The sequence below is a fragment of the Crinia signifera genome, chromosome 2 (genome assembly GCF_055691185.1).
Source record: "Crinia signifera chromosome 2, ASM5569118v1, whole genome shotgun sequence".
In the NCBI taxonomy this organism is placed as follows: Eukaryota; Metazoa; Chordata; class Amphibia; order Anura; family Myobatrachidae; genus Crinia; species Crinia signifera.
The window spans coordinates 399824345-399852320 of NC_139218.1; the positions used below are offsets into that span (position 1 = coordinate 399824345).

Genomic DNA, 27976 nt, shown 5'->3' on the forward strand with positions numbered 1-27976 from the left:
AGCTGATTGTAGAGTATACTGGCGGCAGCTCTGTGTACTATATACAGATGATTATTATACACACATGTACAGCTGATTATAGAGTATACTGACGGCAGCTCTGTGTGATATATACAGATGATTATTATATACACATGTACAGCTGATTATAGAGTATACTGGCGGCAGGTATATGGGTTATATACAGATGATTATTATACACACATGTACAGCTGATTATAGAGTATACTGGCGGCAGGTCTGTGTACTATATACAGATGATTATTATACACACATGTACAGCTGATTATAGAGTATACTGGCGGCAGCTCTGTGTAATATATACAGATGATTATTATACACACATGTACAGCTGATTATAGAGTATACTGGCGGCAGGTATATGGGTTATATACAGCTGATTATTATACACACATGTACAGAGTATACTGGCGGCAGCTCTGTGTACTGTATACAGATGATTATTATACACACATGTACAGCTGGTTATAGAGTATACTGGCGGCAGGTATATAGATTATATACAGGTGATGAGTGTGTGTGTGTATATATATATATATATATATATATATATATATATATATATATATATATATATATATAAATCGGTATAGAAATCATACAGCGGCACTCCACAGACAAATTCAAAGGTGCTTTATAAGTGTCCCAACGTTTCGGGGGATGGATGCCCCTTTATCAAGGTGTACAGGTGCCTTTGAATTTGTCTGTGGAGTGCCGCTGTATGATTTCTATACCGATTCATATCCTACTGTGCCAGGAGGCACCCACAGCAGTTGTTTTTGGTTTTGGAAATATATGTATTACACACACACACAGATATATGGTTCATAGAGAAGAGACATCACCCCCAGATGTTCCCGGTAATTATACCCAGCGATAATCGTTAGATTGCAGCCTCCGTATCTCTCTATCTAGGAATATCGATTCGCTAATGATCCTACACATATCGGAGTGCGATATATGATATTATGATATCTGAGATGAGACCTCGGGATTCCTCTGTGATCACTGCAGGGTTATCCCCATGTACTGACCATGCGGACATTATATTATCTGTATCCGATGTAAGTGACAGATAATTCCGTGAATGCACAGAGTCAGTAACGATTTCCTGGTTATTTACCGATAATCGGATTCTGCGGTATAAGAACGAATAAAGCGAATCTCCGGCGATAAAGGCAGATTATCACATTACATCGGGGAATTACCGCCTGGGGGGGGCGCGATAATAACATCTCATTAATAAATAGGGACCTGATCCCTACACCCAGGCGGGGGCCACTGCCCAGTTCAGGGGCCCCACACAGGGAAGGGTTAATGTGGGAGGAGACAGGAGACCTCCTGTATTGTGATGTAAAGGAGCCCCCCACCCACCCCCTCCCTCCCCATTGTGTGCAGCCAGCAGCGGGTCTATTAGAGACCCAGCATCACAGGGAGCAGAACATTCAGGCTGAGAGCTGCTGGACACTGACCCCGGCACTGCTGCTGCTGCTGCTTCTCCCGGTCCTCCCACTACAGATCCCACTACTCCCAGTCCTCCCAGTGCTGCTCCAACTACTCCCAGTACTGGTCCAACTACTCCAAGTGCTGCTCCCAGTGCTCCCACTACTCCCAGTCCTCCCAGTGCTGCTCCAACTACTCCCAGTACTGGTCCAACTACTCCAAGTGCTGCTCCAACTACTCCCAGTGCTGCTCCCAGTGCTCCCACTACTCCCAGTGCTGCTCCAACTACTCCCAGTGCTGCTCCCAGTGCTCCCACTACTGCTCCCACTACTACCAGTGCTGCTCCCACTGCTCCCAGTCCTCTCAGTGCTGCTCCCACTGCTCCCAGTCCTCTCAGTGCTGCTCCCAGTCCTCCCACTACTCCCAGTGCTGCTTCCAGTCCTCTCAGTGCTGCTCCCAGTCCTCCCACTACTCCCAGTGCTGCTTCCAGTCCTCTCAGTGCTGCTCCCAGTCCTCCCACTACTCCCAGTGCTGCTCCCAGTCCTCCCACTACTCCCAGTGCTGCTCCCAGTACTCTGGTCCCCTTCCAGCCAGTATGTGCCCATAGAAGGAGGACCACCAGAGCCAGCTCACCCCCTGCTCCCACAGCTTCTCCCACCCGGATCCTCTATGTACAAAATGGATTATTCGTACCTGAATTCGTATGATTCGTGCATGGCGGCGATGGAGGCTTCGGCTTATGCGGACTTCAGTTCGTGCAGCCAGGCGAACAGCTTCCAGTACAACCCGATCCGGAGCAGCTTCACCGGCAGCCCAGGGTGCCCCTCACTCAGCACTGCCAGCTGTACCCTGGGGGCACTCAGAGACCACCAGCCTTCCCCCTACTCCACAGGTAAGGGACCGGGGGATGTCACATCACTGTCATGTCTGATATCTGTCACATCCCTATATTACTGTTATATCACTATTACACCTATATAATTATATCTATATTACATCCCTGTATCATTATATCACTATTACACCTATATCATTATATCACTCTTATGTCTGATCACTATCACATCCCTATATTACTGTTATATCACTATTACACCTATATAATTATATCACTATTACATCCCTGTATCATTATATCACTATTACACCTATATCATTATATCACTCTTATGTCTGATCACTATCACATCCCTATATCACTATGATATCACTATTACATCCCTGTATCATTATATCACGATTACACCTATATAATTATATCACTATTACATCCCTGTATCATTATATCACTATTACATCTATATCATTATATCACTCTTATGTCTGATCACTGTCACATCCCTATATCCCTGTTATATCCATGTATCATTATATTACTATTACACCTATATAATCATATCACTCTTATGTCTGATCACTATCACATCCCTATATCACTATTATATCACTATTACATCCCTGTAGCATTATATCACTATTACATCCCTGTAGCATTATATCACTATTACACCTATATAATTATATCACTATTACATCCCTGTAGCATTATATCACTATTACATGCCTGTAGCATTATATCACTATTACATGCCTGTAGCATTATATCACTATTACATGCCTGTAGCATTATATCACTATTACATGCCTGTAGCATTATATCACTATTACACCTACACCCTTGGTCACTATATTATATCTCTGTATCATTATATTATTATAGTTGGGCATTACTGCCTCACAGCACTGAGGTCATGGGTTTGATTCCCACCATCTCCCTAATTGTGTGGAGTTTGTATATTCTCCCGTACTTGCGTGGGTTTCCTCCGGGTACTCCGGCTTCCTCCCACAATCCAAATATATACTAGTAGGCTAATTGGTCCCTAACAATGAACCCTAGAATGTCTGTGTGTGCGTGTACATGTGGTAGGGAATATAGATTGTAAGCTCCACTGGGGCAGGGACTGATATGAATGTTCAACTAATCTCTGTGCAGCGCTGCGGAATATGTGTGCGCTATATAATAACTGGTAATAATAATCTCTGTACAGCGCTGCAGAATATGTGTGCGCTATATAATAACTGGTGGTAATATTCTCTGTACAGCGCTGCGGAATATGTGTGCGCTATATAAATACCTAGTAATAATATTCTCTGTACAGCGCTGCGGAATATGTGTGCGCTATATAATAACTGGTAATACTATTCTCTGTACAGCGCTGCGGAATATGTGTGCGCTATATAATAACTGGTAATAATATTCTCTGTACAGTGCTGCGGAATATGTGTGCGCAAACTGGTAATATTATCTGTACAGCGCTGCGGAATATGTGTGCGCTATATAATATAACTGGTAATATTATCTGTACAGCGCTGCGGAATATGTGTGCGCTATATAATAACTGGTAATAATAGTCTCTGTACAGAGCTGTGGAATATGTGTGCACTATATAAATAACTGGTAATATTATTCTCTGTACAGTGCTGCGGAATATGTGTGCGCTATATAATAACTGGTAATAATATTCTCTGTACAGCGCTGCGGAATATGTGTGCGCTATATAAATAACTGGTAATAATAGTCTCTGTACAGCGCTGCGGAATATGTGTGCGCTATATAATAACTGGTAATAATATTCTCTGTACAGCGCTGCGGAATATGTGTGCACTATATAATATAACTGGTAATAATATTCTATGTACAGCGCTGCGGAATATGTGTGCGCTATATAATAACTGGTAATAATAGTCTCTGTACAGCGCTGCAGAATATGTGTGCGCTATATAATAACTGGTAATAATATTCTCTGTACAGCGCTGCAGAATATGTGTGCGCTATATAAAAACTGGTAATCTCTGTACAGCGCTGCAGAATATGTGTGCGCTATATAATAACTGGTAATAATAGTCTCTGTACAGCGCTGCGGAATATGTGTGCGCTATATAATAACTGGTAATAATATTCTCTGTACAGCGCTGTGGAATATGTGTGCACTATATAATAACTGGTAATAATAGTCTCTGTACATCGCTGCGGAATATGTGTACGCTATATAATAACTGGTAATAATATTCTCTGTACAGCGCTGTGGAATATGTGTGCGCTATATAATAACTGGTAATATCCTCTGTACAGCGCTGTGGAATATGTGTGCGCTATATAATAACTGGTAATATCCTCTGTACAGCGCTGTGGAATATGTGTGCGCTATATAATAACTGGTAATATCCTCTGTACAGCGCTGTGGAATATGTGTGCGCTATATATATATATAATATGGAATAAAAACCACTTTTTTCTTCATCTAAATTACGCCTGAGTGCCGGTCTTCACCCTTCCAGGGGGGGGTGTAAGTGTACTGCATTTCTTCATTACAGACCTGGTACCGGCATCTATCTAACCTGTGGAGTGCCGTCCTGCAACCCGCAACTAGATAGATAGATAGATATGAGATAGATAGATAGATAGATAGATAGATAGATAGATATGTAGGATGAAGCTGCCTGAACTGGTGTCTTGACAAAGGGTCCCCAGAGACCCGAAACATCGTCTGTACCCCCTTTTTCAATGTGAAATGATTAACGGACTTTTATGGGATTGAAAAATCTGCTGAGTGCACTCTGTTACAAAGGAGATATATATGTGTGTGTGTGTGTGTGTGTGTGTGTACAAATGTGTTATTTCCCTCTCACACAAGAAGAGAAGACGCCATGTTTGTCATTGAGATAAGGTGACGGAGGAATCGGCGCTAGCGTTGTGTATTCCACATGTAACAGAAATCACACTTTGCTTTTGGTGTCTGATATAACGGAATATTTATAGACATGGTGGGTCACTGGGCGCTGCGCGGGGTCACTGAGCGCTGCGCGGGGTCACTGAGCGCTGCGCGGGGTCACTGAGCGCTGCGCGGGGTCACTAGGGTGCTGCGCGGGGTCAATGAGCGCTGCGCAGGGTCACCAGGGTGCTGCGCAGCGCCGATATGTGGCCATCTGCGGCAGTTTTATATATTAGCAAATGATCTGATTAATAGACCAGAATGCGGTATAGAAATGTACAATAGCTCTGATGAGAGATTTCCTTCCGTCGCTCCAAAGACTGATGTTTTCAATATGTGTCGCATTGTTGCATTGTCATTGTGTAATCTCATAGTGTCAATATGCGATACTACATAACTGTGTAATTGGCAGCTGCACCCCGAGGGCTCTCCGATATCTGTGTACAAACAAAGAAACAAACAACTTAAGGGGCAAACACACGGCGAATCCACATGGCGCATACACACGGCGAATCCACACAGTGCATACACATGGCTCATACACACGGCGCATACACATGACGCATACACATGACGCATACACGGTGCATACACACGGTGCATACACATGACGCATACACGGTGCATACACACGGCGCATCCACATGGCGCATACACACGGCGAATCCACACAGTGCATACACATGGTGCATACACATGACGCATACACGGTGCATACACACGGCTCATACACACAGCGCATCCACACATCGTGATTCGGGCTATGGGACAGATTCTGGTTCACCTGTTAAAACAAACTCGTTCTTTGATGGGCAAAACCATGTGCACTGCAGGTGGGGCAGATGTAACAGGTGCAGAGAGAGTTAGATTTGTACTTCAAACCGATATCTATATTTCAGTGTAAGAATAATGCAGCCAGTATTTACTCTGCACAGACACAAAACACCCAAATCTAACTCTCTCTGCACCTGTTACATCTGCCCCACCTGCAGTGCACATGGTTTTGTCCATTAAAGAAGGAGCTTGCTTTTGCGAGTGAAACAGAATCGGGCCCCATGGCCGATGTTGACTATGCATGGAGCAGATTTTGGCTACAGGCACTTGTGATTTTATCGATGTGCTAAATGGCCGATGGTCAAATACATCAAAACGACCATATCCGCCCAGTGTATTCATCCCTGTGATAGCGACCTGGCAGCTCGCACATCATATCACAATGCGATTCTCATATAGCCATAATCTCACGGTGTGTGCGCAGCTTATTAATATTATAATGAGGTATTACAACCAACGAGACTACCGGGCCAATGTTACGGGACCTGATATTCATAGGCTGATATTTTGTTGTACCCCTTATAGGCCCTACACATGGGGTACGGTCACTATGAACCCTATGATGTCAACATACATTAGGCCGACACCTGAAATAGGTCGAAATGGATAAGGTCAACAGGTTGGACGGTCGACATGAGCATTAGGTCGACAATGGCAAGGTCAACAGTCAAAAGGTTTTGCATGGGTTTTTTTTAGCCGACTTTGGCGTGGTGGGAGAATATAACAGTGTGCTGAACTGGTAATAATAGTCTCTGTACAGCGCTGCGGAATATGTGTGCGCTATATAATAACTGGTAATAATAGTCTCTGTACAGCGCTGTGGAATATGTGTCCACTATATAATAACTGGTAATAATAGTCTCCGTACAGCGCTGCGGAATATGTGTGCGCTATATAATAACTGGTAATAATAGTCTCTGTACAGCGCTGCGGAATATGTGTGCGCTATATATAACCGGTAATAGTCTCTGTACAGCGCTGCGGAATATGTGTGCGCTATATAATAACTGGTAATAATAGTCTCTGTACAGCGCTGTGGAATATGAGTGCGCTATATAATAACTGGTAATAATAGTCTCTGTACAGCGCTGTGGAATATGAGTGCGCTATATAATAACTGGTAATAATAGTCTCTGTACAGCGCTGCGGAATATGTGTGCGCTATATAATAACTGGTAATAATATTCTCTGTACAGCGCTGCGGAATATGTGTGCGCTATATAAATAACTGGTAATAATATTCTCTGTACAGCGCTGCGGAATATGTGTGCGCTATATAAATAACTGTTAATAATATTCTCTGTACAGCGCTGCGGTATATGTGTGCGCTATATAATAACTGGTAATAATAGTCTCTGTACAGCGCTGCGGAATATGTGTGCGCTATATATAACTGGTAATAATAGTCTCTGTACATCGCTGCGGAATATGTGTGCGCTATATAATAACTGGTAATAATAGTCTCTGTACAGCGCTGTGGAATATGAGTGCGCTATATAATAACTGGTAATAATAGTCTCTGTACAGCGCTGCGGAATATGTGTGCGCTATATAATAACTGGTAATAATAGTCTCTGTACAGCGCTGTGGAATATGAGTGCGCTATATAATAACTGGTAATAATAGTCTCTGTACAGCGCTGTGGAATATGAGTGCGCTATATAATAACTGGTAATAATAGTCTCTGTACAGCGCTGCGGAATATGTGTGCGCTATATAATAACTGGTAATAATATTCTCTGTACAGCGCTGCGGAATATGTGTGCGCTATATAAATAACTGTTAATAATATTCTCTGTACAGCGCTGCGGTATATGTGTGCGCTATATAATAACTGGTAATAATAGTCTCTGTACAGCGCTGCGGAATATGTGTGCGCTATATATAACTGGTAATAATAGTCTCTGTACAGCGCTGCGGAATATGTGTGCGCTATATAATAACTGGTAATAATAGTCTCTGTACAGCGCTGTGGAATATGAGTGCGCTATATAATAACTGGTAATAATAGTCTCTGTACAGCGCTGCGGAATATGTGTGCGCTATATAATAACTGGTAATAATAGTCTCTGTACAGCGCTGTGGAATATGAGTGCGCTATATAATAACTGGTAATAATAGTCTCTGTACAGCGCTGTGGAATATGAGTGCGCTATATAATAACTGGTAATAATAGTCTCTGTACAGCGCTGCGGAATATGTGTGCGCTATATAATAACTGGTAATAATAGTCTCTGTACAGCGCTGTGGAATATGAGTGCGCTATATAATAACTGGTAATAATAGTCTCTGTACAGCGCTGTGGAATATGAGTGCGCTATATAATAACTGGTAATAATAGTCTCTGTACAGCGCTGCGGAATATGTGTGCGCTATATAATAACTGGTAATAATATTCTCTGTACAGCGCTGCGGAATATGTGTGCGCTATATATAACTGGTAATAATAGTCTCTGTACAGCGCTGCGGAATATGTGTGCGCTATATAAATAACTGTTAATAATATTCTCTGTACAGCGCTGCGGTATATGTGTGCGCTATATAATAACTGGTAATAATAGTCTCTGTACAGCGCTGCGGAATATGTGTGCGCTATATATAACTGGTAATAATAGTCTCTGTACAGCGCTGCGGAATATGTGTGCGCTATATAAATAACTGTTAATAATATTCTCTGTACAGCGCTGCGGTATATGTGTGCGCTATATAATAACTGGTAATAATAGTCTCTGTACAGCGCTGCGGAATATGTGTGCGCTATATAAATAACTGGTAATAATAGTCTCTGTACAGCGCTGCGGAATATGTGTGCGCTATATAATAACTGGTAATAATAGTCTCTGTACAGCGCTGCGGAATATGTGTGCGCTATATAATAACTGGTAATAATAGTCTCTGTACAGCGCTGCGGAATATGTGTGCGCTATATAATAACTGGTAATAATAATCTCTGTACAGCGCTGCGGAATATGTGTGCGCTATATAATAACTGGTAATAATAATCTCTGTACAGCGCTGCGGAATATGTGTGCACTATATAATAACTGGTAATAATATTCTCTGTACAGCGCTGTGGAATATCTGTGCGCTATATAATAACTGTAAGAATAATAGATCATTCCAGCATGCAGTATGTCTGAAGTCTGCCAAGTCCCATACATGCATTTGTATCATTTGTATTAAGTTACGCCATCAGTTATCTCCAGCGCCTAAGGCACACTCTTTCTTGCAATATTTGTATCATCACGTTTGGATTACTGCAGTGCCCTCTACCTGGGTCTCCCAGCAGAAGAACTGCACCGATTACAGCTGCTACAAAACACCGCTGCCAGGCTGTTCCCCACCAGCCCCGCTCCTGCCACATTACTCCCATTCTCTACTCCTCCCATAAAATGGCCAATCATCTTCAAGGTCAACTTACTGAGTTTGCCAGCCCTACATGACCAAGGCCCGCGGTACCTGCAGCAGCTTCTGATTCCGTACTGTCCCACCTGATTACTGCGGTCTGTAGATGAAGGACTTTTAGCAGTACCTAGAATCTCCCGTAATTCATCTGGGGGTCGAGCTTTTAGATGTGCAGCTCCAACTTTATGGAACTCACTTCCCCGCACAGTTCGAGAGACCCTAACTCTAGAATGCTTCAAAAACAGACTCAAGACTTTCCTGTTTACTCAAGCGTTTCCTTCAGTCCCTTACATATTGTTTATGAAAAGCTTTTCTGTACGTCGTTGTTCCTGTACTGTATTACGTTCATTCTATCTGTTAAGCGCTGTGATTCCTATTGGAGAAAAAGCGCAAAATAAATAAAATTATTATTATTCAGATCACCATGTTCTCACTGGGGAACACTGCTCAGCACAGATCGCTCAGCACAGATCGCTCAGCACAGATCGCTGGTGCATGGCATGTGTGTGTCAGCGGCGTGTGCCAGCGATGTGTCAGCAATGTGTGTGTCAGCGATGTGTCTGAGCTATCTGTGCTTATCTGCATCACTCAGCACACATCGCTGGTGCATGCAGGGCCGGATTAAAGCAGGGGCAAAAGGGGTCAGTACCCCTGGGTCCCCCTCTACCTAGGGGTTGGCATGTGTGGTTGGCATGTATTTAAAAAAAAAAAAAAAAACACTGACTACACAAGTGTGCAGTGCATTACTGGAAGTTGACTAAGTCCCATAATGCTTTGCTCAAGAGGTCAGAGGCTGAGTGGTTTGTGCTGAGCTCTGGTGGAGCTCATTACATGCTTCTCAGGGCCATGGAGGACAGCAGCAGCAGCCTAGTCATGGGAGGGTTTTTAATCAGAGGCAGCACTGACACTGTGAGGTCTCCTACAGTCCTACAGAGTAAGCGGTTACCCATTGACCAAGTTTATACTGCCTTTACTCTGTGTTTTGACAGTATAATATTCTCCCGTGCATTTTGTGGCCAGTAATGACAAGTGCAAGGGGGCCCCCTGTCTAAAGTGGCCCGGGCCCCCCAAAGGCTTAATCTGGCACTGGGTGCATGGTATGTGCCGGTGTGTCTCAGCGGTGTGTCTCAGCGGTGTGTGCCAGCAGTGTGTCTCAGCGGTGTGTGCCAGCGGTGTGTCTCAGCTTTCTGTGCTTTCCTGCATCGCCCAGCACAGAGCTGATGCCGCCCGGTGTTTGTGCCCCATTAGAGGCAATCACTGAATAGAGACCCTGGCACCTGTCAGCAGGATGTTATCTGCCCCCCTGCCTCAGGTGTGATGCCACTCTCTCATGGGAGTCAGATCAGGGCCCGTGTTCTGTCCTTACCCATTGCCGCTGCTTATAACCCTGTGATTGGCTCATTGCCCTGTTGGAGCGGTTACGGTATAAATGCCAGGCAGTCCCTAGGTCCACCACCAATGGTAGATAGTGACTAGGTCGACACCTTGAAATGGTCGACATTGACAAAAGGTCTACACAAGCATATGGTGGACATGAATAAGGGTGACATGTCGCATGGCTCGCTGCCCACTTGGATAATAAAGTAAGAAAAACAAATGTGAAAAACTCATGTAGACCATAAGCTTGTGTCGACCTTTTGTCAATGCCGACCTTGGCTATGTTGACAATTTCATGGTGTCGACCTAGTCACTGTTGCCCATTAGTGGCTGACCTAGGCAGTGACCGCACACTGGGCAGGATACGTCACTCCAAGGCACCCTGATCGTTCTGAGATCTCATTAAGCCCCGCACAGACACAGGCCCCCCGCACAGACACAGGCCCCCCGCACAGACACAGGCCCCCCGTGCCAGGCGCAGAACATCACCAGACCCCCCAATGCGGGGTCTCCTCTGTTACAGCTTCAACTGTCTCATCTGTCCATGACACAGTCCCCCAGTCAGTCTCCCAGACAATCCCCCAGTCAGTCCCCCACAGTCTTTCAGTCAGTCTCCCAGACAATCCCCCAGTCAGTCTCCCAGTCAGTTTCCCACACAGTCCCCCAGTCAGTTTCCCACACAGTCCCCCAGTCAGTCTCCCAGACAGTCCCCTAGTCAGTCTCCCAGTCAGTTTCCCACACAGTCCCCCAGTCAGTTTCCCACACAGTCCCCCAGTCAGTTTCCCACACAGTCCCCCAGTCAGTTTCCCAGACAGTCCCCTAGTCAGTCCCCCAGTCAGTTTCCCACACAGTCCCCCAGTCAGTCTCCCAGACACACTCCCACACAGTCCCCCAGACAGTCCCCTAGTCAGTCCCCCAGTCAGTTTCCCACACAGTCCCCCAGTCAGTCTCCCAGACAGTCCCCTAGTCAGTCCCCCAGACAGTCCCCTAGTCAGTCCCCCAGTCAGTTTCCCACACAGTCCCCCAGTCAGTCTCCCAGTCAGTCTCCCAGACAATCCCCCAGTCAGTCTCCCAGTCAGTTTCCCACACAGTCCCCCAGTCAGTCTCCCAGACACACTCACACACAGTCCCCCAGTCAGTCTCTCTTACTTTCTTGTGTCTGTGCCCAAGATGGTTGGTGTCAGTGCCACGGACTTTAATATTATAATATATACAACTGTAGTAACAGGTACATGAATCTGCTTGGAGGTGGTCTTACAGTATTCTTTCTGATCTCCTCAAACAACTCTCTCCTTTGCTTCTTTGGTCCATGTTCAGTGAGGTGCACACGGTGATACCAAACCGCACAGTGACTACATTTCTCTATTTAAAATTAAATTTGCTGATGGAACTGTAACAATAATGAAGACACACGTGTAATAATAATTTAAGAACAGAAGTCATATGAAATATCTCTATTCCAATTATTTATATAATTTTTTGCACCACGGTGCTAGAGCATTACATTTTTTCCAAGGCCAAACATTTGTTTTTTGAGAAATTCTGAAATTTATATATATAAAGTATATAAAGTGAGCCACTAGCCGTGCAGATATACGTGAGGCAGTAAGAGGCACTAGCCATGCAGATCTACATGAGCCACTAGCCATGCAGATATCCATGAGAGGCGTAACTATAGCACCGCAGCCCAGGGGGGCGCTGTGCATGTGTGGGCGCCGGGGGGCTGTGGTGCTATAGTTACCCCCTCCCGTCTGCCCATCTGCTGCCCGCCAATCCGCCTTCACTGGTGGTCATTCTTCTGCTAGTGAGACGGACCACAATAAAATGTCCGCCCCATATAGCAGACAGTTCTCTGAAACTGTCTTCTGTATGGGGGCGGACATTTTGTGTTGGTCCGTCTCACTAGCAGAAGAATGAAGCCAGCAAGGGAGCCGGGACGGGACTAGCAAGACAGGTAAGGCTGCGGGCGGGGGGGGCGCCCAATTCATAGTTACGCCACTACATGAGGCACAAGACGTACAGATCTACGTGACCCACTAGCCGTGCAGATACATACCTCCCAACATCATACCTCCCAACATGACCCTCTCCAGGAGGTACACAATGCTCTGTTCCTGGACTTCTGTCTTAATTAAGGATTGCCATCACCTGTGTGGAAGCACCTTTCTTATCAGTTAACCTGTTCAAAGCAGGTGATGGCAATCACAAATTAAGGGGAAGTACAGAAACAGAGCATTGTGTCCCTCCTGGAGAGGGTCATGTTGGGAGGTATGCAACATGACACATTGCTCTGCTCCTGCACTTCCCTCTGAATGTATGATTGCCATCACCTGTGTTGAAAAAAACTTTTTTTATCAATTACCCTGTTCGGCACAGGTGCTGGCAATCATACATTCAGAGGGAAGTGCAGGAGCAGAGCATCGTGGGCGGGATGTATTAAAATACATCGCCGCCCATCGCGGCCCCCCCGCCGCGATGCCGCCGCATATGTACTAACATATGCGGCTGGCATCGCGATGCGGTGACGGAGGCCCCCCGCGATACCTGGAATGTGGTGCGTGGGGGGTCTCCGTCACCTCTCTGCCCCCTTCTGCATCCCTCACGCCGGGGACAGCTATGCAAGCTGTCCCCGGCGCCTCTTCCTCCCCCCTGCAGCCGGAAGGACGTCCAGCTGTGTCACTAGGGGGAGGAAGGTGTTACCTTCCGGGTCCAGGAGGACCTGGACCAGGTAAGAGAGGGAGGGGGACAGGGGGGTCGGCGGGTTTTTCGGCGGAGGCGTCGGGCGGCAAAAAGAAGCCCATAGGCTTCTATAGGGTATCGCCACCCAAAGGTGGCAATACCCTACACTGCGGTGACGTGGCGGTCGGGTAATAGTACATAGGAAAATGCGGTAAAACGGGGGTTTTACCGCATTTTCCCTTTAGTACATCCCGCCCCGTGTCCCTGCTGGAGAGGGGCATGCTGGGAGGTATGTTGATGTGACTGTATAGCTGGGATCACTATATAACTGTCACTGCACCCACTACATCCACACACAGGGGGAAATTTACTAAGAATGCGAATACAAAAAATTGTATTCATATTCTTAACACGAATGAATACGAATGAATACGGCTGTTTCAGTCATTTGCAAAGTCGTGTTCCGGAGGGAAATTGACAAAGTAGTCAAATACGACTGCTTTGTAACCAATGTTCCCTCTAATTTTACGAAGGCTGTGTGCAGCAAAAGATATTTGCTGTGCAACTTTGGAAGGAAATGTACATTTTTGTGCGTCACATAATGTATACAGGCCTAGGTTTCAAGTTCTGTTGAGTTAATAAAGCAATTTGAATGTTTACAGACTTCACACACCGCACATATAGACTATAGCAGTGATTTTCAACCTTATTAAAATCGTGGCACACTTGAACAAGATTTTAACCTTTGTGCGCTCAGTTGTAATGTCTGTGCGCGGGCTCGGCGAGTTGTGTGCGCGCGCACACGCGCACAGCTTAGAGGGAACACTGTTTGTAACCCTCTGATGGCGTAAAGATTCGTATTAACGGCCATATATACGGCCGCTAATATGATTTCGTACAGGCAATCTGCGTGGATCAGTCAGATCCATCATATCAGTTAGATCCGTGCAGGCTGCAGTGTGTAAACAAATATAGAAAAATAAATAAAAAAACGTTGTGGGGTCGTCCCCCCCCCCCCCACACCCGTAACCAGCACCAGGCTGAAAGAGCCGGGGCTGGTAAAAATAAATCAGGAAACCCGGCAAATGGGGTTTTCCCGATTATTTAAAACCAGCCCCAGGCTCCAAGTCCAGGGCTGGTTCCCAAAATATGGGACAAAATGAGTAGGGGTCCCCCGTATTTTAAGAACCAGCCTCAGCCAAACCAGCCAGCAGGGTAATGTCACAGCCGGGGGACACTTATTATATAAGGTCCCGCTGCCAAAGCATTAACCCTCTGACCAGTCAGCCTGGCCAGGGGCCCTGGGTGAGTGGGGACCCCCCCCAATAAAGCCCCCCCCCCCCCCTCCAGGACCTACCTGACCAGGCTGAAGCCTGTTGCTGTCCTCGATGCCCCTGGGCGGTGGGCAATGAGCTGATTCAGTGTAAAAAACTATGAGTCCCAGAAGCATCCTTCCCCGCAAGCTGGGACTTGGAGAACCACAGTAATAAAAATAGTCAAATAAATACACACTGACACATTAGAAAAATAAAACTTTAATACATCCAAAGCCCACACATACTGATACTTACCTATCTTGAGCCCGTATGTAGGTCCCTGGGTCCGGTGTCCTGGTCCATGTCGGCGTTCGGCTCCATGTCGGTGTCCGGGTCCATGTCGGCGTCCGGGTCCGGCTCCGAAGTGATCCTTGGGGGACCTGTGTAAGGAAATCCAACTCACCCAGGTCCTCCTGCGAAGATCTATCCTCTTGATCCGACGTAGTCCTGGTCTTCTGCCAAATGCCGGCGATTCCGTCAGCTCCCCGCATCGGAATGAGGAGAGCTGCAGAGATGTTTCATCTTCCGCGCCTCTCCTCTGAATGATTCTATTGGCTGCCTAGTGGCCAATCAGGAGCCAAGAAAATACGTCCGCTTAGTAAATCAGGAACCACCATTCTTTTGAATGGTGATGTCTGTCATATTCTTTCGATGGTGTATTCATTCGTATTTGTAAATACAAATACGAATCTCCCATCAATAAGGATATGAAAATTCTTATTTTTGGTATAGTAAATGCCCAAAATTTGTATACGCCAAAAAAATCGTATCTTCGTATGAAAATACGATTTTTTTCACGAATTTTTCTTAGTAAACTTTTCCCCCATTGTCACTGCACCCACTACATCCACACACAGTGTTACTATATGTGTGCGCTATATAAATAACTGGTAATAATATTCTCTGTACAGCGCTGCGGAATATGTGTGCGATATATAAATAACTGGTAATAATAATCTCTGTACAGCGCTGCGGAATATGTGTGCGCTATATAATAACTGGTAATAATAGTCTCTGTACAGCGCTGTGGAATATGTGTGCACTATATAATAACTGGTAATAATATTCTATGTACAGCGCTGTGGAATATGTGTGCGCTATATAATAACTGGTAATAATATTCTCTGTACAGCGCTGTGGAATATGTGTGTGCTATATAATAACTGGTAATAATAATCTCTGTATAGCGCTGCGGAATATGTGTGCGCTATATAAGTAACTGTTAATATTCTCTGTACAGCGATGCGGAATATGTGTGCACTATATAATAACTGGTAATAATATTCTCTGTACAGCGCTGTGGAATATGTGTGCACTATATAATAACTGGTAATAGTCTCTGTACAGCGCTGCGGAATATGTGTGCGCTATATAATAACTGGTAATAATAGTCTCTGTACAGCGCTGTGGAATATGTGTGCGCTATATAAATAACTGGTAATAATATTCTCTGTACAGCGCTGTGGAATATGTGTGCGCTATATAATAACTGGTAATAATAGTCTCTGTACAGCGCTGTGGAATATGTGTGCGCTACATAATAACTGGTAATAATAGTCTCTGTACAGCACTGCGGAATATGTGTGAGCTATATAATAACTGGTAATATTATTCTCTGTACAGCGCTGCGGAATATGTATGCGCTATATAATAACCGGTAATAGTCTCTGTACAGCGCTGCGGAATATGTGTGCGCTATATAATAACTGGTAATAATAGTCTGTACAGCGCTGCGGAATATGTGTGAGCTATATAATAACTGGTAATAATAGTCTCTGTACAGCGCTGTGGAATATGTGTGCGCTATATAATAACTGGTAATAATAGTATCTGTACAGCGCTGCGGAATATGTATGCGCTATATAATAACCGGTAATAGTCTCTGTACAGCGCTGCGGAATATGTGTGCGCTATATAATAACTGGTAATAATAGTCTCTGTACAGCGCTGTGGAATATGTGTGCGCTATATAATAACTGGTAATAATAGTCTCAGTACAGCGCTGTGGAATATGTGTGCGCTATATAATAACTGGTAATAATAGTCTCTGTACAGCGCTGCGGAATATGTGTGAGCTATATAATAACTGGTAATATTATTCTCTGTACAGCGCTGCGGAATATGTGTGCGCTATATAATAACTGGTAATAATATTCTCTGTACAGCGCTGCGGAATATGTGTCCACTATATAATAACTGGTAATATTCTCTGTACAGCGCTGCGGAATATGTGTGTGCTATATAATAACTGGTAATAATATTCTCTGTACAGCGCTGCGGAATATGTGTGCTCTATATAAATAACTGGTAATAAATAAATTAAAAGCAATGCAAATAGTCCAGGACTGACCCATTTCTTCTGTGCCCTGATCTATGGAATAAATACCAATTACATATTTATTTATTTAATAATAGTTTCTTATATAGCGCAGTATATTCCGTTGCGCTTTACAATAGCAGACAGTGATACAATAAAACAGGGTATTTACAGACAGTCAAAATGTAGGAGGGCCCTGCTCGCAAGCTTACAATCTATAGGGAAATAGGCATTGATACATAAGGATAGATACTGTATTCTTTATTGCATCGATTCCACCAGAACGCAAGGTTCTATGACTGGTTCTAGAATTTGATAAGCTTGCCTGAAGAGGTGAGTTTTTAGGGAACGCTTATAGGTTTGGAGACTGGAGGAGAGTCTTATTGTGCTTGGGAGGGCATTCCACAGAGTGGGTGCAGCCCGTAGAAAGTCCTGCAGTCGGGAATGGGAGCGAGTAATGAGTGTGGATGAGAGAAGCAGATCTTGGGAGGAGCGTAGAGGTCGTGTTGGATGATATTTTGAGATAAGAGAAGATATGTATGTTGGTGTAGTTTGGTTTATGGAAGATTAGCCTCGCAGCTGCATTCATGATGGACTGTAGTGGTGAGAGTCTGTATTGGGGAAGGCCAATAAGGAGACTATTGCAATAATCAATGCGTGAGATGATAAGAGCATGGATTAGAGTTTTTGCAGTGTCTTGTGTAAGGTAAGGGCGAATTTTAAATATATTTTTTAGGTGCATGTGGCATGATTTTGAGACAGATTGAATGTGGGGTACAAAGGAAAGTTCTGGGTCAAGGTGTATAACACCTAGGCAGCGAGCTTGAGAGGTAGGAGTGATTGTCATCTTCTCAACAGCAATAGAGATATCAGGTTGGTAACTACTATTTATTGGTGGAAATATAATTAATTCTGTTTTTGAGATATTAAGTTTGAGGTGGCGAGATGACATCCAGGATGAAATAGCAGAAAGGCATTCAGAGACACGGCTCAATACAGATGGAGACAGGTCCGGGGAGGATAGGTAGAGCTGAGTATCATCCGCGTACAGATGGGGACAGGTGCGGGGAGAATAGGTAGAGCTGAGTATCATCCGCGTACAGATGGGGACAGGTGCGGGGAGGATAGGTAGAACTGAGTATCATCCCCATATAGATTATACTGAAATCCAGAGGAGCTGATTACTTTCCCAAGAGATGAGGTATAGATTGAGAAAAGCAGAGGACCTAAAACTGAACCCTGAGGTACTCCAACTGAAAGAGGTAGCGAAGAAGAGGTAGAATCAGAGAAACGAACATTAAAGGAGCGGTTAGATAGGTAGGATAAGAACCAAGAGAGGGCTGTATCTTTAAGACCTAGGGATTGTAGTGTTTGTATGAGAAGTGTGTGGTCAACAGTGTCAAAAGCAGCCGAGAGATCTAGAAGAATTAGTAGTGATTAGTGGCCTTTAGACTTAGCAGTGACCAGATCATTCACAACTTTAGTCAGTGCTGTCTCTGTGGAGTGTTGGGCACGAAAGCCTGACTGATGCGGGTCCATTAAGTTATGCGAGTTAAGAGTGTGTGTGAGGCAAGTGTAGGCAAGTCTTTCAAGTAGTTTGGAGGTGCATGGAAGTTGAGAAATGGGACGGTAGTTTGAGAGAGAGCTTGGATCAGAATTCTGTTTTTTCAGAATCTGAGTAATAACTGCTTGTTTGAACAATGAAGGAAAGACACCAGTAGAGAAAGAGAGGTTACAGATTTTAGTTAAGATTGTGATGAGCACAGGAGACAGAGATTTACTTATTTGCGAGGGTATAGGGTCCAGAGGAGAGGTAGTAGAGTGGGAGGCAGAGAAAAGTGCAGATACTTCATCTTCATTTGTGGGATCAAATGAAGCAAATGCTTCAGAGGGCTCAGGTATGGAATTGAGCATATCACCAACTGAGTTGGAGCATACTAATTCATCTCTGATCTTGTCAATCTTATCCCTGAAGTAGGAAGCAAGATCTTGTGCATGGATAGTGGTTGGTGGCTTGGGAGAGGGAGGGTTGAGAAGGGATTTAAATGTATTAAAAAGACGTTTTGGGTTAGAAGCTTGAGCAGAAATGAGAGTTTGGAAATATGTTTGTTTGGCAGTTTCCAGGGCATAACTATGGGGTTTATTCTAGTTCATTCTGACAAAATCCTTCTTAGATGGACAAAACCATGTGCACTGCAGGAGGGCAGATGTAACATGTGCAGAGAGAATTAGATTTGGGTGAGTTATTTTGTTTCTGTGCAGGGAAAATACTGGCTGCATGATTTTACACTTCAATATAGATCTCACTTTGAAGAAAAACCCCACCCAAATCTAATTCTCTCTGCACAAGTTACATCTGCCCCACCCACAGTGCACATGGTTTTGTCCATCTAAGAAGGATTTTGTCAGAAAGAATGGACTAGAATAACCCCCTATAGGACTGGTAGACATTCTTATATGTAAAGAAATCCATTGGACTGTGAGATTTACGCCATTTACGCTCAGCTTTGCGTGAGATATTTTGTAGGTGTCTCGTTAATTTAGAGTCCCACGGTTGGCGTCTAGGCCTACGTGGAGTGTGGTGGGTAACTGGAGCCACTTCATCCAGGGCTGTTTTGAGGTTTAGGTTTAGGTGTGATACCGTCATCTCAGGAGTAGTGAATGCAGAAATAGGAGCAAGCTGTTGTTGCAGTGAGGAGGAGAGAACTAGAAAATCAATATCATTAATATTTCTGCAGGATTGAGGTGGATTAAAGGATTTCTGTGTTTTTGAGTTTGGAGTACTAGAGGACAGCATGCAGGTGATAAGGTTGTGATCTGAGAAGTACTAGAGGACAGCGTGCAGGTAATAAGGTTGTGATCTGAGAAGCACTAGAGGACAGCGTGCAGGAGATAAGGTTGTGATCTGAGAAGTACTAGAGGACAGCGTGCAGGTGATAAGGTTGTGATCTGAGAAGTACTAGAGGACAGCGTGCAGGAGATAAGGTTGTGATCTGAGAAGTACTAGAGGACAGCGTGCAGGTGATAAGGTTGTGATCTGAGAAGTACTAGAGGACAGCATGCAGGAGATAAGGTTGTGATCTGAGAAGTACTAGAGGACAGCGTGCAGGAGATAAGGTTGTGATCTGAGAAGTACTAGAGGACAGCGTGCAGGAGATAAGGTTGTGATCTGAGAAGTACTAGAGGACAGCGTGCAGGAGATAAGGTTGTGATCTGAGAAGTACTAGAGGACAGCGTGCAGGAGATAAGGTTGTGATCTGAGAAGTACTAGAGGACAGCGTGCAGGTGATAAGGTTGTGATCTGAGAAGTACTAGAGGACAGCGTGCAGGAGATAAGGTTGTGATCTGAGAAGTACTAGAGGACAGCGTGCAGGAGATAAGGTTGTGATCTGAGAAGTACTAGAGGACAGCGTGCAGGTGATAAGGTTGTGATCTGAGAAGTACTAGAGGACAGCGTGCAGGTGATAAGGTTGTGATCTGAGAAGTACTAGAGGACAGCGTGCAGGTGATAAGGTTGTGATCTGAGAAGTACTAGAGGACAGCGTGCAGGTGATAAGGTTGTGATCTGAGAAGTACTAGAGGACAGCGTGCAGGAGATAAGGTTGTGATCTGAGAAGTACTAGAGGACAGCGTGCAGGAGATAAGGTTGTGATCTGAGAAGTACTAGAGGACAGCGTGCAGGAGATAAGGTTGTGATCTGAGAAGTACTAGAGGACAGCGGGCAGGAGATAAGGTTGTGATCTGAGAAGTACTAGAGGACAGCGGGCAGGTGATAAGGTTGTGATCTGAGAAGTACTAGAGGACAGCGTGCAGGAGATAAGGTTGTGATCTGAGAAGTACTAGAGGACAGCGTGCAGGAGATAAGGTTGTGATCTGAGAAGTACTAGAGGACAGCCTGCAGGAGATAAGGTTGTGATCTGAGAAGTACTAGAGGACAGCGTGCAGGAGATAAGGTTGTGATCTGAGAAGTACTAGAGGACAGCGTGCAGGTGATAAGGTTGTGATCTGAGAAGCACTAGAGGACAGCGTGCAGGTGATAAGGTTGTGATCTGAGAAGTACTAGAGGACAGCGTGCAGGAGATAAGGTTGTGATCTGAGAAGTACTAGAGGACAGCGTGCAGGAGATGAGGTTGTGATCTGAGAAGTACTAGAGGACAGCGTGCAGGAGATGAGGTTGTGATCTGAGAAGTACTAGCGGACAGCGTGCAGGTGATAAGGTTGTGATCTGAGAAGTACTAGAGGACAGCGTGCAGGTGATAAGTTTGTGATCTGAGAAGTACTAGAGGACAGCGTGCAGGAGATAAGGTTGTGATCTGAGAAGTACTAGAGGACAGCGTGCAGGTGATAAGGTTGTGATCTGAGAAGTACTAGCGGACAGCGTGCAGGAGATGAGGTTGTGATCTGAGAAGTACTAGCGGACAGCGTGCAGGAGATGAGGTTGTGATCTAAGAAGTACTAGCGGACAGCGTGCAGGAGATAAGGTTGTGATCTGAGAAGTACTAGAGGACAGCGTGCAGGAGATAAGGTTGTGATCTGAGAAGTACTAGAGGACAGCGTGCAGGAGATAAGGTTGTGATCTGAGAAGTACTAGAGGACAGCGTGCAGGTGATAAGGTTGTGATCTGAGAAGTACTAGAGGACAGCGTGCAGGTGATAAGGTTGTGATCTGAGAAGTACTAGAGGACAGCGTGCAGGTGATAAGGTTGTGATCTGAGAAGTACTAGAGGACAGCGTGCAGGTGATAAGGTTGTGATCTGAGAAGTACTAGAGGACAGCGTGCAGGAGATAAGGTTGTGATCTGAGAAGTACTAGAGGACAGCGTGCAGGAGATAAGGTTGTGATCTGAGAAGTACTAGAGGACAGCGTGCAGGTGATAAGGTTGTGATCTGAGAAGCACTAGAGGACAGCGTGCAGGTGATAAGGTTGTGATCTGAGAAGTACTAGAGGACAGCGTGCAGGAGATAAGGTTGTGATCTGAGAAGTACTAGAGGACAGCGTGCAGGAGATGAGGTTGTGATCTGAGAAGTACTAGAGGACAGCGTGCAGGAGATGAGGTTGTGATCTGAGAAGTACTAGCGGACAGCGTGCAGGTGATAAGGTTGTGATCTGAGAAGTACTAGAGGACAGCGTGCAGGTGATAAGTTTGTGATCTGAGAAGTACTAGAGGACAGCGTGCAGGAGATAAGGTTGTGATCTGAGAAGTACTAGAGGACAGCGTGCAGGTGATGAGGTTGTGATCTGAGAAGTACTAGCGGACAGCGTGCAGGAGATGAGGTTGTGATCTGAGAAGTACTAGCGGACAGCGTGCAGGAGATGAGGTTGTGATCTAAGAAGTACTAGCGGACAGCGTGCAGGAGATAAGGTTGTGATCTGAGAAGTACTAGAGGACAGCGTGCAGGAGATAAGGTTGTGATCTGAGAAGTACTAGAGGACAGCGTGCAGGAGATAAGGTTGTGATCTGAGAAGTACTAGAGGACAGCGTGCAGGAGATAAGGTTGTGATCTGAGAAGTACTAGAGGACAGCGTGCAGGTGATAAGGTTGTGATCTGAGAAGTACTAGAGGACAGCGTGCAGGTGATAAGGTTGTGATCTGAGAAGCACTAGAGGACAGCGTGCAGGAGATAAGGTTGTGATCTGAGAAGCACTAGCGGACAGCGTGCAGGTGATAAGGTTGTGATCTGAGAAGCACTAGAGGACAGCGTGCAGATAAGGTTGTGATCTGAGAAGTACTAGAGGACAGCGTGCAGGAGATAAGGTTGTGATCTGAGAAGTACTAGAGGACAGCGTGCAGGAGATAACGTTGTGATCTGAGAAGTACTAGAGGACAGCGTGCAGGTGATAAGGTTGTGATCTGAGAAGTACTAGAGGACAGCGTGCAGGAGATAAGGTTGTGATCTGAGAAGTACTAGCGGACAGCGTGCAGGTGATAAGGTTGTGATCTGAGAAGCACTAGAGGACAGCGTGCAGGAGATAAGGTTGTGATCTGAGAAGCACTAGAGGACAGCGTGCAGGAGATAAGGTTGTGATCTGAGAAGCACTCTAGGACAGCGTGCAGGAGATAAGGTTGTGATCTGAGAAGCACTAGAGGACAGCGTGCAGGAGATAAGGTTGTGATCTGAGAAGCACTAGAGGACAGCGTGCAGGTGATAAGGTTGTGATCTGAGAAACACTAGAGGACAGCGTGCAGGAGATAAGGTTGTGATCTGAGAAGCACTAGAGGACAGCGTGCAGGTGATAAGGTTGTGATCTGAGAAGCACTAGAGGACAGCATGCAGGAGATAAGGTTGTGATCTGAGAAGCACTAGAGGACAGCGTGCAGGAGATAAGGTTGTGATCTGAGAAGTACTAGAGGACAGCATGCAGATAAGGTTGTGATCTGAGAAGTACTAGAGGACAGCGTGCAGGAGATAAGGTTGTGATCTGAGAGAGGGAAAGTAATATTGGTGAATTCAGACACTGAGCTTAGTGAATACCAGATGAAGACATACAGGTTATATAAACACGAAGGCCTGGCTGTTACTAAGGACAATCTCCCAGGCTGTATTGTTCAGGTGGGGAAGCGTATCAAGCCTTGGCAGAGATAGAGTGCAGAATTTGCCCACAGCAGCCAACCGGCATCTCACAGTTATTCCACTTTATCTCTCCAAGGTTTGAGACATTTCCCCCTTGTGTTTAGGCCTTACCCATTGGCTGATCAATGTGCTGGGGTCTAGAAATGACATCATCTAATCCCCACCTCTCCTTCTGCCCCCCAGTGCCATACAAGTTCTTCTCCGACCCGTCCAGCATCAATGAGAAGCGGAAGCAGCGGAGAATCCGGACCACGTTCACCAGCTCCCAGCTGAAGGAGTTGGAGAGGGTCTTTGCTGAGACGCACTATCCGGATATCTACACCAGAGAGGAGCTGGCACTGAAGATAGACCTGACAGAAGCCAGGGTGCAGGTATGCCAGTTACCTGGGGTAGGGGTACAGGTAGTGAGGGGTGGAGTTACTTCATGCTCTGTGTGTGTGTGACATACGTGTCCAGTGTGGCTTCCCCTGTGTGTGACATGACATACGTGTCCAGTGTGGCTTTCCCTGTGTGTGACATGACATACGTGTCCAGTGTGGCTTTCCCTGTGTGTGGCTTTCCCTGTGTGTGACATGACATACGTGTCCAGTGTGGCTTTCCCTGTGTGTGACATGACATACGTGTCCAGTGTGGCTTTCCCTGTGTGTGACATGACATATGTGTCCAGTGTGGCTTTCCCTGTGTGTGACATGACATACGTGTCCAGTGTGGCTTTCCCTGTGTGTGACATGACATACGTGTCCAGTGTGGCTTTCCCTGTGTGTGACATGACATACGTGTCCAGTGTGGCTTTCCCTGTGTGACATGACATACGTGCCCAGTGTGGCTTTCCCTGTGTGTGACATGACATACGTGCCCAGTGTGGCTTTCCCTGTGTGACATGACATACGTGCCCAGTGTGGCTTTCCCTGTGTGTGACATGACATACGTGTCCAGTGTGGCTTCCCCTGTGTGTGACATGACATACGTGTCCAGTGTGGCTTCCCCTGTGTGTGACATGACATACGTGTCCAGTGTGGCTTCCCCTGTGTGTGACATGACATAAGTGTCCAGTGTGGCTTTCCCTGTGTGTGACATGACATACGTGTCCAGTGTGGCTTTCCCTGTGTGTGACATGACATACGTGCCCAGTGTGGCTTTCCCTGTGTGTGACATGACATACGTGTCCAGTGTGGCTTCCCCTGTGTGTGACATGACATACGTGTCCAGTGTGGCTTTCCCTGTGTGTGACATGACATAAGTGTCCAGTGTGGCTTCCCCTGTGTGTGACATGACATATGTGTCCAGTGTGGCTTCCCCTGTGTGTGACATGACATAAGTGTCCAGTGTGGCTTCCCCTGTGTGTGACATGACATACGTGTCCAGTGTGGCTTTCCCTGTGTGTGACATGACATAAGTGTCCAGTGTGGCTTCCCCTGTGTGTGACATGACATAAGTGTCCAGTGTGGCAGCGTGTGTTACATGACATACGTGTCCAGTGTGGCTTTCCCTGTGTGTGACAAGACATAAGTGTCCAGTGTGGCTTTCCCTGTGTGTTATATGACATACGTGTCCAGTGTGGCTTTCCCTGTGTGTGACATGACATACGTGTCGAGTGTGGCTTCCCCTGTGTGTGACATGACATACGTGTCGAGTGTGGCTTTCCCTGTGTGTGACATGACATACGTGTCCAGTGTGGCTTTCCCTGTGTGTGACATGACATATGTGTCCAGTGTGGCTTTCCCTGTGTGTGACATGACATACGTGTCCAGTGTGGCTTTCCCTGTGTGTGACATGACATACATGTCCAGTGTGGCTTCCCCTGTGTGTGACATGACATAAGTGTCCAGTGTGGCTTTCCCTGTGTGTTACATGACATACGTGTCCAGTGTGGCTTTCCCTGTGTGTCACATTACATACGTGTCCAGTGTGACTTTCCCTGTGTGTTACATGACATACGTGTCCAGTGTGGCTTTCCCTGTGTGTTACATGACATACGTGTCCAGTGTGGCTTTCCCTGTGTGTGACATAACATACGTGTCCAGTGTGGCAGCGTGTGTTTGGAGCTCAGAGAGCAGGTTATTTGGCACAGATGCCCAGTAATGTACTGGGTGTGCCTAGGTGGTGGCGGGGGCAGGTAGCTAAGCAGATGTTGGAAATGGGCGTCTTGTCTCACCGGTCTCCATCTGTTTCCCTCAGGTCTGGTTCCAGAACAGAAGAGCCAAATTCCGCAAACAGGAGCGGGCGGCAAATTCCAAAAATGGAAGCAGCAGCGGAGGATCAAGTGGTAAAAAGTCGGATCCCAGATCATCTTCAGAGGACGATGAGTCCAAAGAATCCAACTGCAGCCCAACCCCTGACAGCACAGCATCGTTACCCACCGCTGGCAACCTCAACAGCCCGGGGGGCAGCATGAGCCCCAGCCCTGGCACGGGGGCAAGTCTAGTGCCCAACCATACAGTCCAGACCTTGAAGCCCCCAGTATGGCCTGGAGTCCCAACCAGCAACACAGCGGATCTCCTGAAGGCCTGGCAGCCCGCTGAGGCTGTTCCGGGACCATTTGCCGGAGTCCTGTCCACTTTTCACAGGAAGCCAGGTTCCCTAAAAACAAACCTGTTCTAAATGAAACAGAACTGGCATAAAAAGGACCATGGCGGACACTGCGGACCTCTCTGTTGTGTATATTGCCATAAGCTTTGGAAAAACTAAATGTGATATAAATCTCTTTCCAACCTGATGTGTCCACACAGACACCAAACTATACATGGGACAGGGCTCCGGAAACTGTGTGTACAGCGAAAAAAGTAACTTTAATGGTCACCGGGAGTCCGAGAGGTGGGAGACAAGAGTCTGGGGTGACTGATCGCCATGTAGTGGCGTTGGGCGCGATCCTCCTTGTATTTTGAAAGGTTCCTTTCCTGCGAAGTCATCATCAGTTGGGCCACATCTAACTCATTATTTATTTATTGTATTTAACTGGTTTTAGTTTTTTTTTACTTATGTCTCATTAATTTACATTTTTTGTTATATTTTTAATATGAAAAATGGGACAACCAAAAAAAAGGATGCTTAATTACAGGGACTGACATTACTTTGTATGTGTTTACGGACTCTTTTGTGTGCCTTTTCATATGTCACATATGTTTCTTCTGTGTCTGTAAAATGCAGGCACTATTGGTGCATATGTGGCATTCGTGACGCTGAAAAAACCCCTTTAGAGGCATTTTTAATATGCTATATTTTGTGTGTCGTCCCCCCCCCCCCCCCTTTATTTTCTAGAGCCCACGCTGTAATAAAAATCTCTCGGTAGATGTGTCTAGAACCGATCAGTGATATCGCCCATACAGACCAATCATCTCCATGGCGATGGGAATATTGCACTTCCATAGGTGCTTCCTCCACTGCTCATGACTGCGAGTCGTAAACACCACACTATGTTTGTCCTCGCTGTCTTTCCTTAGAGCGGCCATTTTAACCATTATTGACCTGACTCCTTTACTGTAAAAACTTTGTACATAGAATATTTTTTTTCTAACGTTTTAGCTGCCCAGACTTCACTTTAGTATTAGCAGAAGATAATTGCTCTATAAATCTCAGTGTCCATAGGATGTTGCTGTACACCATTACGTAGTCACACAGTACAGATACATCAGCGTGTAAATGGCGGCCAGGAGACTCCGCCCGGGTCACAGACGCTGGAAGTTTCCTTCGTTTTATAGTAAAACCCACATATATCCTTATATATATCTCTATGTACCTTCTGACACGCTGTATTCAGATAATCCGAGGTTATTATTGAACTGTGGTCAGAGAAGACATCTCGCTCCACCGTTCTGTCATTTATTAAACTCATTTGCCAATATGTTAATCCCAAATAAAACTTAATTTATTGAAGTGTAAATTGTCTCTTTCATCTCTTGCCGTGTACACGGCTGGGGCAGACGTTTTTTTTGTGATCCCTTTATTTGGGGGGGGTCACCACTCCCCCAGGAGGTACCCCGTCCAAGGCTGACCAGCCACGGTGCTCATGGTACGGCCGGGGGACCTTATGTAAAAAGTGTCCCCCGGCTGTGGCATGACACTGCGGGCTGTTGGAGCTGGTTTACAAAATACAGGGGACCCCCAGATTTTTTTGTCCCCCGTATTTTTGAAACCAGGACCAGTCCAAGAGTCCAGGGCTGGTTTCAGAAATACGGGGGACCCCTACTCTTTTTGTCCCCCATATTTTTGGAACCAGGTCCGGCTTAATGAGCCCGGGGCT

At 45.7% G+C, this 27976-nt stretch overlaps 1 protein-coding gene across 1 annotated transcript; it reads left to right on the forward strand.

Annotated features, from left to right (window-relative positions):
* The first annotated feature begins 1868 nt into the window (after positions 1-1868).
* On the forward strand, positions 1869-27576 carry PHOX2A (paired like homeobox 2A). Its single transcript, XM_083170543.1, has 3 exons — positions 1869-2356; positions 23920-24107; positions 25915-27576. Exons 1-3 carry the CDS (start codon positions 2134-2136, stop codon positions 26335-26337), a joined length of 834 nt encoding a protein of 277 aa, XP_083026669.1. The 5' UTR covers positions 1869-2133; the 3' UTR covers positions 26338-27576.
* The last annotated feature ends 400 nt before the right edge of the window (positions 27577-27976 follow it).